Source organism: Sebastes umbrosus, chromosome 1, assembly GCF_015220745.1.
Source record: "Sebastes umbrosus isolate fSebUmb1 chromosome 1, fSebUmb1.pri, whole genome shotgun sequence".
Lineage (NCBI taxonomy): Eukaryota > Metazoa > Chordata > Actinopteri > Perciformes > Sebastidae > Sebastes > Sebastes umbrosus.
In genome coordinates this window covers 12,990,575-13,002,285 of record NC_051269.1, presented here as the reverse complement: position 1 = coordinate 13,002,285, position 11,711 = coordinate 12,990,575, and the positions used below count along the sequence as shown (strand labels likewise).

The 11,711-nt window shown below is 35.5% G+C and overlaps 2 protein-coding genes across 2 annotated transcripts in view; both read left to right on the top strand.

The window, feature by feature from the left end:
* Positions 1–4,000: 4,000 nt before the first annotated feature.
* rpl29 (ribosomal protein L29) lies at positions 4,001–7,047 on the top strand. The gene is made up of 4 exons (XM_037784553.1): positions 4,001–4,098; positions 4,551–4,603; positions 5,198–5,262; positions 6,836–7,047. Exons 2-4 carry the CDS (start codon positions 4,567–4,569, stop codon positions 6,947–6,949), a joined length of 216 nt encoding a protein of 71 aa, XP_037640481.1. The 5' UTR covers positions 4,001–4,098; positions 4,551–4,566; the 3' UTR covers positions 6,950–7,047.
* A 3,418-nt stretch (positions 7,048–10,465) lies between these two features.
* Positions 10,466–11,711, top strand: part of iars1 (isoleucyl-tRNA synthetase 1) — a 72,296-nt gene continuing 71,050 nt past the window's right edge. Inside the window, exon 1 of the mRNA XM_037770628.1 lies at positions 10,466–10,544. Within this exon, the coding sequence (XP_037626556.1) occupies positions 10,466–10,544 (79 nt within the window). The remainder of the gene's footprint in view (positions 10,545–11,711) is intronic.

Below are 11,711 nucleotides of genomic sequence, written 5' to 3'. Positions count from 1 at the left end.
TGTTCTAGCTGTTGTATTATTTGCTTTTACCAACTTAGTCATTATATCCACATTAGTGATGACTATTTATCAAAAATATCATTGTGTAAATATTTTGTAAAAGCACCAGTGGTCAACACTCACAGTATCGATATCGAGGTATTTGGTCAAAAATATTGTGATTTTGTCCATATCGTCCAGCCCTATTAAGAGTCCATAGCCATGTTAGTAGCTCTGTCAGGCTGTAACCTACTATGCTCATAATGATAATGCTAACATGCTGATTGAGTTTGAATTTGATGGCATATCAATTATTGAGACATTTCACTCAAAACTACAAATGTGAACATCATAGTGGAGCTAGAAGAAAAGTCAGGAGATGACCAAAGTCATTATAGGATACTTTGTCTGAGAACCATGACACAGACGGACCACCATTGCCATTAATAGAGCTGCGCTGCTAGTGTGAATAAAAACTATGAGATTTACACAGTCAAATTCATGACATGTCCAAATTTAACCTATTTTATAATTCTGACTCACCACGAGTATTTTTATTCTAATCATTCCTGACTGTTTCTTTCACAAGGAAATGAAATGGGTCAACAGCTAACTGATGACATTGTTGATTACATGTTTTTCCTCACAGCATGTAATGAAATTACCCCATTTTCGATTCCCTCACACTACATTCAGAAGCCAAATATCCATCTTCGCCGTCTCAGAGAGACACTCGACTCGGGTAGTGAGTGCTCATCTCCTTAGAGGCCAAACCTGGATTGAAGAGCTCACTCTGGATCCCATAAACAGGTTTCTTGTTGACGTTTTGCAGTGGGTTCATGAGAAACTCAAGCTCTGTCGCAATCAAAGGCTAAACATTTTTTGTTCCAAAAGGAAATCTTCACAAATCAACACCCTATATGATTTCTGAACCACATCCAATTAGTTGAAGTCAAGTGAGGCTAACATTACACATGTGGTGAGATATTATTAGGAGTAATTTATGTAATAGAACAAAATATGAAACCCTTTTAGGCTTATGTGTAACCCAAACCTTATTCAATTGTACACTGCTCAGATAGATGATGGTTTGGTAGTAGTCTTCAAGGAGGCAGAATAGAAGAGAGATAAAGGGTATTAGAGAAACAGAGATAATAGCTAATATTTTTATAAGGCTGTTTATTGTGCCTGTAGTACTTACTGTTTTGCCACCTTCTGGTAGTTTAGGGTCTTTTATCTTCTGTAACAGAGTTTTCAAGTCTTAAAAAAGCAAAAGCAAAGGTTGATTCAATAAAAGAAAAGTAGTGGTATAAAATATTTTGATCCTTAAAAAATACCAATAAAATAATGTAAAAACATTCTGTTACAAGTTAAAGTCCTGCGATCAAAATCCTACTTAAGTAGAAGTGCAGAAGTACTATCAGCAAATTAAAGTATCAAAAGTAAAAGTGACTGATTGTAAATCATTTTATAGATCGGTAATGCTGATGCATCAATCTGTAAGGTATAATTTTATTGTTGTAGCTGCGTATTTTATATGTAGGCCTAGTTAGGTAGTTACATGTATGTCCAGTGGTTCCCGACCTATAGGGGTCAGGCTTCCTCCAATGGACACAAGATATAAATAATGTTTTGCTACACAAGTTTGTATTACATTTTTTGGACTTTTCACTTCTTTGCTGTTTTTGTGAAATGTGGAGTTTGACCTCTTTGGGCCTCAGACAGTTATTTAAAGTAAACCATCTCAGAAGTTTAGAGGGAAAATGCCTCTTTGGTAAAACTACTAACAACTCATGGATGATATGATAAGGAGCCCATATAGACACTTTTTGTAAGAGGTCACGAGCCAAACATGTTGGGTACTATTGGTTTAATCTGTAAATGTTGCACAGTTTTTTTTATCATTGGTACAGTTTAGACTATAAAATAATCTCTGGCAAATGTCCTATTAACTTAAGCCGGAAGTTTGTATTTCTGCAAAACAGTTATAATTTTAGGTCACATAAATGGCTTCAGTTTAAAGTGTCTTCATTCAGTACAAAAGCTGTCAAAACAAGCCTGTTCCACTACAGTCCTGGTCCTGGAACCATCTGCAGGCCAAGCTTAAACTTGAGACCCTTATCTCTTTAAATGATTTTAAACTTAATTAGAATAAAGGAAGTGGTCACTGCTAGCTGCAGTTGCTTCAATTAAATAACAAACACGTGACCAACACGCTGCCCTGTTAATGCACTGTATGATGTAATGTATTTTGTTGTACCTATTGTTGCTGCCGTGATTCAATTGTTGTCTTGTTTTGTGTTGGATGCTATTTGACCCTGTCTAGGCTAGGCTAATTATGAAGTTATGAAAAAGAAAAGAAAAGGAAATAAAAACAATTTTAAAAAAGAAAGAAAGAAAGAAAAAGTGATGGCCTTCCAGACACAGGAAGTCAGGTAATTTCCACACTTTCATTTCTAACAAAGAAACATTCAATGAAACATGACTCATATATATATATATATATATATACATTCAATGAAACATGACTCATATATACAGTATATATATACTATATATATATATACTGTATGTGTGTGTGTGTGTGTGTGTGTGTGTGTGCGCTCACACAGTCACTCATTACATTTCTTATGGCTGTCCTAAATGGAAGTTTTTATTGGACTTTATTAGTTTAGACTTTACACAACACAAATACAAAAATACATTTGTGGGTAGGGAAATATTTGCAGATCATGTTACATATTTGTGAATTGTCTTCTGTGGATTACAACTATTATCTACAGATCTGCTGCGGTACCAATCGGACAAAATTCTGTAAACAAACAGGAGGAAAGTTACAAATGTCACGTGGCCCATAAATCCACAGGAAGCGACCTGCAAATGCGAAATAGATGGACAAATGTGTAGATATCACTTTACATGTAAACCTTAAAATACGTATTTACAGAGTAAGTTATGCATATTTGCAAATCCCCCTGTATTTTTGTGGATGTGACTTTACACAACACAAATACAAAAATACATGTTTGTGGATAGTGAAATATTTGCAGATCATAGTACACATTTGTGAATTGTCTTCTGTGGGTTATAAATAATAAAGTTCAATAAAAACTTCCATACATGCTGCTCATTACATCATGCTACAAACGGGTACATTCCTTGATCATGTAAAGTGCCAACGTCTCCAAATAAAAATGAATTTAAAAAAAAAAATGGTAAAGTAACTAAAAATTGTTACTTGAGTAAATTCACTTAGTTATGAAAAAGAAAAGAAAAGGAAATAAAAACAATTTTAAAAAAGAAAGAAAGAAAGAAAAAGTGATGGCCTTCCAGACACAGGAAGTCATGTTATTTCCACACTTTCATTTCTAACAAAGAAACATTCAATGAAACATGACTCATATATATATATATATATATATATATTCAAGATTCAAGATTCAAGATTCAACACCTACACCTTTATTGTCATTGTGTAGTACAACGAAATTAGATTGTGACAATCCCATAGGTGCTAAAAAGATAATACAATAAAAAAAGATATATATATATATGTATACTAATTAATAACTAGGTGTGATATGGACAGAGGGTGACATCCTGCAATACCTTGTTTTAAATTTCATTATTGTTGACTTTTTGTACACAAGTCTTATGTTCAACATTTTATTTTGGCCTATGTTTTTATGTTTTTATTCTGTATTGTTTTTATCTTGATGTCTGCACTATTTTAACTTATGTAAAGCACTTTGTAACTATGTTTGGAAAGGTGCTATACAAATAAAGTGTATTATTATGTAATGTCCACACTTTCATTTCTAACAAAGAAACACTGAATGAAACATGACTCATAAATTATATATGTATGTGTGTGCTCATTACATGTGTTATGGCTGTCCTAACTGTAATCAGGGTGTCATATGGACAGAGGGTGCCATCCTGTGGCCAGCTGTGGTTCTCTCACCTAGCAACAGAGCTCTGTCATTCCAGAACCCAGCAGCAGGAGGCGCTGTCATGGAAACACACATCACTTCCTGTCTGGACTCCACTCTTCTTCTTCTCTTGTTCTCCCGGGGTCGCTTTTCTTCCTCTTCCGGTTCTCATCTGTTCGTGCAGCAGGTACACAGTTTTACCACCTAAATGGACTTTAACAATCTTAATCAATCCTCGTGTATTTTACACCCCCGCACAAAAACAGCACCTGATTGTGATAAATCACTTTACTGGTCGTGTTTTCACCACAGTATGTTTAAGATGTGATCCTCATTAATGGTTGAATTATACATTTGTAAAGTGCTAACGCTGCGTGAAGCTAAGCCGCTAGCCTCCAGACCTCAGCTCAACATGCAGCCACAGCTCTACTGAACCTGTAGTGTAACTGTCTGATATGTAGTTTTACATCTACATTTGGCTGCTACTGTTTCACAGTGAAGTTGTCTATTGTAAAACGTCTGTGTTTACATTGTACTAAGCTTTCTTAGCTTTCATAGCTGCCATTCAAACGTGTGCTAACATGGGAGTGGATGATAATAACAGTGATGCTAACTAAAGATTCATTTTCCTTTCTTCAGATAAACCAGTGTCGAAATGGCCAAGTCCAAGAATCACACGACCCACAACCAGTGTAAGTATGACTGCAGTGTGAAGTTCACTAACTGAGGAGATGACTTTAACATTGTAAGCTTTTAACTGAGAGCAGACTGTCAGGAAAAAACATCAATACCAGCTTTTAGTTTTACATGCAAGGCTAGGCAGCTTTATTTGTAGAGCTCATTTCAGCAACAGGGCAATTCAAAGTGCAAAAGAACATTAAGACATAATTAAAACAGTTATAAAAACATTAAAGATTAGAGAATAAAAACAAGCCACAAATAAAAAGCTAGAATAGAAGCTAAAATAGAGAATAACACACGAGTAAAAGCTCTAGTGCAGTATAAGATCATTATCTGGGTTAATAAAAGACAGCAGCAAACAGGAAAGTTTGAAGCTTTGAATTAAAAGAACTCAGAGTTGGTCCTGCAGGTTTCTGGGAGCTTGTTCCAGATATTTGGTGCATAAAAACTGAACGCTGCTTCAGCATGTTTAGTTTTGACTCTAAGGACACTAAGCAGACCTGCAAGCAGACCTGTATGACCACTACGAATATATAGACGTGTGTTGCAAGAAATGTGACTAACAGACCAACTGTTTTGTGTTGTTTCTCCCCTTGTCTGAACAGCTCGCAAAGCCCACAGGAATGGCATCAAAAAGCCCACATCTCAGCGTTACGAGTCACTGAAGGGGGTACGTACACTTACAGTTCTGTTTTGTTGATAGGTGATGTATGTTTTGCATGTTTACTGAGAAATTAGGTGTGCAGGAAATCAGACAGTGTGTTGCATGTGTGGTAAGTTACCTGCTTGCACATCTGTACATGCAGTACTTCAGTGATCAGATTTCTCCCCTACCCTGTTCTTATTGTGGATCCATGGTTTTACTCATGTTAAGCATATTAGTTATACATTGAGTGTTTGTGTGTTTGAGCATATGGACTAACTACAATGCTCAAGGACAGGCTTTGTGAGCACAAATGTGCCTGAAAACGGATTAGTTGTGGAAACCAGCACAGATTTATGGAGGCTACTCTTAGCCAGTTTCAGTCTGTTTTTTTTTTTATTTGATTATTTTGAATATGATCATGCATCCCCACTAGTACCAATATTTCCTTTCAAAACAGTCAATGTCTGAGGTCTTCATTTACATGTAAAAAGCAGAGTAGAACATTGTAAACCTAGCCAGACATTTGGCTTTCTTTAGGAGAAATCCTGTAAGGGAAATCTGGTTTCTTTCATTCTTTCCTCAATTATAGAAACGGGGATTTTCATGTAAATTGTCCAGAGAATTGTGTAAAAAAGTCAGATTACTGCAGTAACGCGTCTTCTAAAATGTGGGTAAATGCGCTGAGAGGAAGCTCTTTACTTCTTTTGTGGTTTAGGTGACACTCAAATAATGTCAAGCCTCGTCTGGAGAGTAATGCAACTCACATTTTCCTTTTTAGCCTAGTGGTTCACTTTAACAGGTAATTTAGTAATTGTAATTTTTTTAGATAAATGTCTGTTCACACCGCTGTTCAATCCAAAATTGTCATAATTGTGTCTTATATGAAAAGCTATTGGCAATTCATTTCCAGTTTAGGCTTTCAGACTGAAAAATTAGAGCTGCATGATTTAGAATTTTGTTGAACATGTTCATGCTACAACGACATTGTTGGAAATCGTCCTCCTATATGTTTCTGTTCAATGTATTGTGGGAAAGTTGACCTATTTTTAAGAGTAAAAGTGGTGGGCAGTTGTAGCTGGTTGTTGTCAAAACTTTATGAAATGCAGTTTTGCTCAGCTGACATTGCAACATTGTTACACAAGTGTAAAACTAAGCACATCCCCTTAAGATACTCCATTCAATGTTAGGTTCTGAATGGCAGGCTGATCTGATTTTGATCAACTGTGCTTTCACTTACAGGACTTTTTCCCCATGCAAACTATATTACAATCTTAACCACATCCCTCACAGGGGTGCCTGGGAAATAATGCTGTTTTTATTGTCAAAGTTATTACTGTTTAGGCCAGATACTAGTGAGGTAGTTATGTTACCATCTAGTGTGTTTTTTTGAATCCCTGATATGTAACTACACTACTCTAATGCAGATTAACAAATGTTTGGTTTGCATTTTTCTAGCTTGAACCTTTGTGTCTTTTGCTTTATTGTGTTGAAAGTTGGTAGATTATTTGGCTTTAAAAAAGTAATCTTGGAATTGTGCAGCACTTCCACATTTGAGTCCCACCTGTTCACTTCACTGTTTGTTCTTTCTTTGCTGCAGGTCGACCCAAAGTTCCTGAGGAACATGCGCTTTGCTAAGAAGCACAACAAGAAGGGCATGAAGGCGGCGCAGAAGGCTCAAGTGGCAAAGGCAGCTGCAGTTGCAGCGCCTTGAGCGAAATAGGCTGCCCTCCGGTCATCTTCATGTCTGTCTGCGTTCCATAGACTGTGTTTCCACCATCACAATAAAGCTATGCTTTGTTAACAAACCAACATCAGATTTTTCCTTTTATTGTAACTGCCTCAGTCTGCTGTTATAGAAGGAATCACTTGATTGAGTGACTGGGATTAGTCCAAGGCAATATTTGTTGTCTTGGTTCATCAAAATCACAAAAAAGGCCTACTGTATGGTTTAGAAATCACAATCTGTCTATCTTGCATAGTTCCATATAAAACAAAAAACAAGGTTGAACTCGGGTTATCTGTGAATTACACACTCGCCACTCCCACAAAAAGTCTCCACTTTCCTCATGTTACTGGAGTTTTCTGTCCCAGCAACGGATAGTATCCCTGTGTGATGAAACACAGCACCCTCATTCATTTAGAATTTTTCCAGCTCTTTGGTTTCTCTTCTTCACCTGGACAAATATTAGACAAGGCAGGAACGGAGATAAGGTACTAACATGTTGAAAAGTGGGATTTAAAAAGCATCCATGGCAGAAAAATAAAACACTAATGCTTTTTTAATAATAAATGACATACTCTGTCGCCTTGGAAAGAAAAGGCTTCCATCCTAATGTATTACTTAAAATTACGGACTAATAAGAAGTACAGTTGTGCAAAATTAAGACTAAAATGATTGCAAAATAAACATACATTTTTTAAGCAAAAGATACTTGCATGGTCTTGATGCATGGAGGTTACATTTGAGCTTAATTTCACATTACGTTCCCTTAGCTGCTGGTTTGATGGTGAGGAAGAACACAAAACCTTGACAAACAGGATTGTTCCTCTGTATGTAAAATGCATCTTTTTGATCTGTGGAGCGTGTGAAAGACGGCTCTTTGATGTTACTATTTGATCTCTTTTTTATATATAATAAATCACACAAGGGGCGAAGGCTGAAAGAAAAAAAGACTCCTGTGCTCCCTAAAAGTCAGACTACCCTTCTTTCAGCAAAAATAAAAATTGCAATACCCTCCCTGTTTTCATTCCACAAACCAAAATACTGCAAAGCATGACAAGGAAATAAAGAAGTACATTAATAGATTGATTCAATAATAAATAGATTTAAAGTTTAGCAGTATGATTACCATGGTTGTCAGAAAACTTTCACTGCCTCCAAAGAATCCTTATAGTGAGATACAAAAAAAAAGTGGTAGATGAATGAAAAAGATTAATGTATGAAATTTCCAGACTATATTGAATAAATCTTTGAGGGTCAGTAAATCAGTGGGGGAAAAAGTAATTTACAGTAGCAATACCACCGTCTAGAAATACTTAGTTACAAGTAAAAGTCCAGCATTCAAAATCTTACTTTAATAAAAGTACAAAAGTATTGGCATCAAAATATACTTAAAAGTATGAGTACTCATTATGCAGAATGGCCCATTTCATTATAATAAATACATAAAAGATAATATATTAGATGTGAAGGAGGATGCATGTGTGTGCCCCTGTAAATTATATTACTATATATTTGCGCCCCCCCCCCCTTTTTATATTCTATTAACTTATTTGTTTATTAATTTATTATTACTCTCTTATTTTTGTATTGTTATTTTTTGTGGGTTTCTTTTTAACTCTATTCTTTATTATTATTATTATGTCTTTTCTTAATTTTATTTCAATTTTGAATGTTGAAGTTGTTTTCTCTACTGTACTTAAGGAGTTTGTCTATAAGCTCATCTACTTACAAATTGGTTTATAAACTATTGTAATTACGAACTGTAAATTGCATATATGAAAACAACCTCGAAAAAAGGGAAAAAATAAAGTATATGAAAAAATTATGTATATTTTATCACTGAATTACAATTGGTGATTAATGTGTACATAGCTTTAACTTTGCAGCAGGTATAAAGGTGGGGCTAATTTCAGCTACTTTACATCCTGCTGTGTAATTTAATAATTAATTATATTTTGTATTAATTATCTGAATGTGCAAAGTAACTACTAACTAAAGCTGTCAAAAAAAATGTAGTGGAGCAAAGAGTACACTATTGTCTTCAAAATATAGTGAAGTAGAAGTATAAAATAGCATAAAATGCTCCTTTCTTTTATTTTGTTAATCACGCAGATTTAAAAGTCCGGATTGAAACCAATAACAGTGTATTAACAGTGTGTAATTGTGATGATACTGAAACTACCGATCATTTATTTTTTCATTCAGTGTATTCTGGAGCTTTATTGCTTGACATACATGACTGGCTTTTCCCAAAAGTTTCTCATCTGGGAAACTTCTCTCAAAAGGACATTGTTTATGGACTTGTCATGGACAATAACAAAGATGACTTTCTGGTGAATAACATTCTCATTCTTGGAAAATTTTATTTGCACAAATCCAAGTATATGAAAGTGAAACCTAGGTTTAATGTGTTTCGTTCTGAGTTTCTTTCTTACATAAAAGCCCTTAAGGTCATGAAAAACTAAAATGCATTGAAACATCTTAGCATAATAGAAGAATAGGAATTACAGGTATACAGCCCTATAGCCCTTAAAGGGACTATTTGTAACTTTCAGAAATGCTTCTTAACAGCGACACCTGTGGCCATGAAGTCAACGAAAGTCAGCGTCGGGCTCGCGCTTGCTCGCTCTAAATATACATGAACGAGCATCGCTCAAAACTGTGAGGCGACACACGTCAGCTAAAACCACAATATCACTCTATATTTCAGCTGCTTGGCAGTAATGTTAGCTGACCAGACGAAGGTCTCTCCATGAACATGATTTAGATCTGATCCTAGTGTTGGCTTTTCCTGCCTAAGTGCAGGCTGAGGCAGCGGGGCTCTCCAGCGTGTCTGCCTGCTCTCTCCGCCCGCAGCCGGAGAGAGCAGAGGAGACACCGGCACCCGGTCGGTAACGAGAAGACTACGTAAATCTCTGTAGAGCTTCGTCACTTAACAAGACACGGAAAGCCTCTGTTGGTCTGGAGGAACTGCAGCATTTATTTCTGCACAAACGTCCCCTGTGCATTCACTAGATATTCTCAGAGCTAAACTAACTCTTCTGCAGTGTGTAGTGAGCGCGCGTTCACGTCTAGAGGTGGAGCGAGCTGAGCTCTCTGAGTGAAGGCGAGCAGGCAGAGGAGGAGGGTACAGCGGCTACACGCGAACGCGCATTTGCGAGCGCGCATGTGTGAAGACCTGCTACATTTATATGCTTACAAAGTTACAAATAGTCCCTTTAATTTAATTTATTTTAATTTTCATGTATAATTTTACATATTTTATTTGTTATTGTTCTGTATGCACCTTGTCCTTTTACTCTAATGCAATGATCTATGAGCCATGTTGTTTGTAAATTTGAATTTGTTCAATTAAAAAAAAAAAAAAAAAAAAGTTTAATAATTCATTATATTTTGTATTAATTATCTGAATGTGCAAAGTAACTAGTAACTAAAGCTGTCAAAAAAATGTAGTGGAGTAAAAAGTACACTTTTATTTTCATGCAACAAATCAAACTTTGCGTGATGTCGTCACTTCCGCTGACGCTGCCTCCAGCTTGCATCATTTCTTGTCTCTCTGTTGGCAGCCTGAGACAGACAACATGTGAGTATCTCCTCCATTCAAACTCTATATTCACCACATAAAGGTGTAATTAAAGCCGCACACTTCACTGTTCATCTGACAGTATGTGTGAGCGTTCAAACAGCTGCCTTTAACTAACTTTACTGTGTGTTTATCTACAAGATAACTAACTGAAGCTTTAACCAGCTAGCTTTAGCCTGCTAGCTGACAACAAGGAGGCGTCAGACATGTGAACTAGCTGCTGGTAGAAAGTCACTTACTGACCAGGATAAAGTAGTTTGGGCATCATTTCTACTGTTGAATGTTTGACGTGGGAGTTATATATTAAATTGCCTGACTTTGGCACATAACATGTTGAAAAGGACAGCATGTTCTGTTGACAGACTACAGAGCACTGACAGGTTTTCCTTATGTTAAGAAATATTATTTTAAAAAAGCAATTCTAAAGCCTCAATTAAATATATGGTAACACTTAATTCACTGTAATAAGGTGATAATTAGCAAGTAATCTATTTGAAATTTCTTTGGAATTACTGCAAAATTACCCCCAATGTTTACCTCACACTTTATCAAAAATTACTTTATTATAAACATTATTTAACAATTATATTCCACTATTTCTCATTAACTGGTAATTAATTTAATACATTTCCATGAAAAAGAATACAAAGTTAATAAATATGCTTTATTCCCATGTCTGCTGATTAATAGATAATAATGAGCAAATAACTTCTTTGAAATGTCTTAATTTTTTCTTGTTAGACAATAAGTCACACAATGGTGAGATTTGTGCCTGATCAGAAGTGTCTTCTGTAGTTTTCCACCTCCGATGAAGAGCAGCGCACAGTCACTATTAATGTTAACATAAAATGTAGTTTTAATTTTTAACTTGTCCCAAACGATACGTAGCATTGTGGGTATATAATAATAATAATAATAATTTTATTTGTAGAGCACTTTTCAAGCCCAAAGCACAAAGTGCTTTCCAAGGAAATTCACAACATAAACAGCAGAATACAATGAAACATAAATAATTAAATAAAAAACAATAGAATGGAAAAATAAAGAAAAAAGCATATACATATTCATTCAATTACATATGCACATACATACACATCAGCCCACAAGCATACAAAAGACTAAAATTCAGCTGATTGGAAAAAAAGCCATTCTATAAAAGTGAGTTTT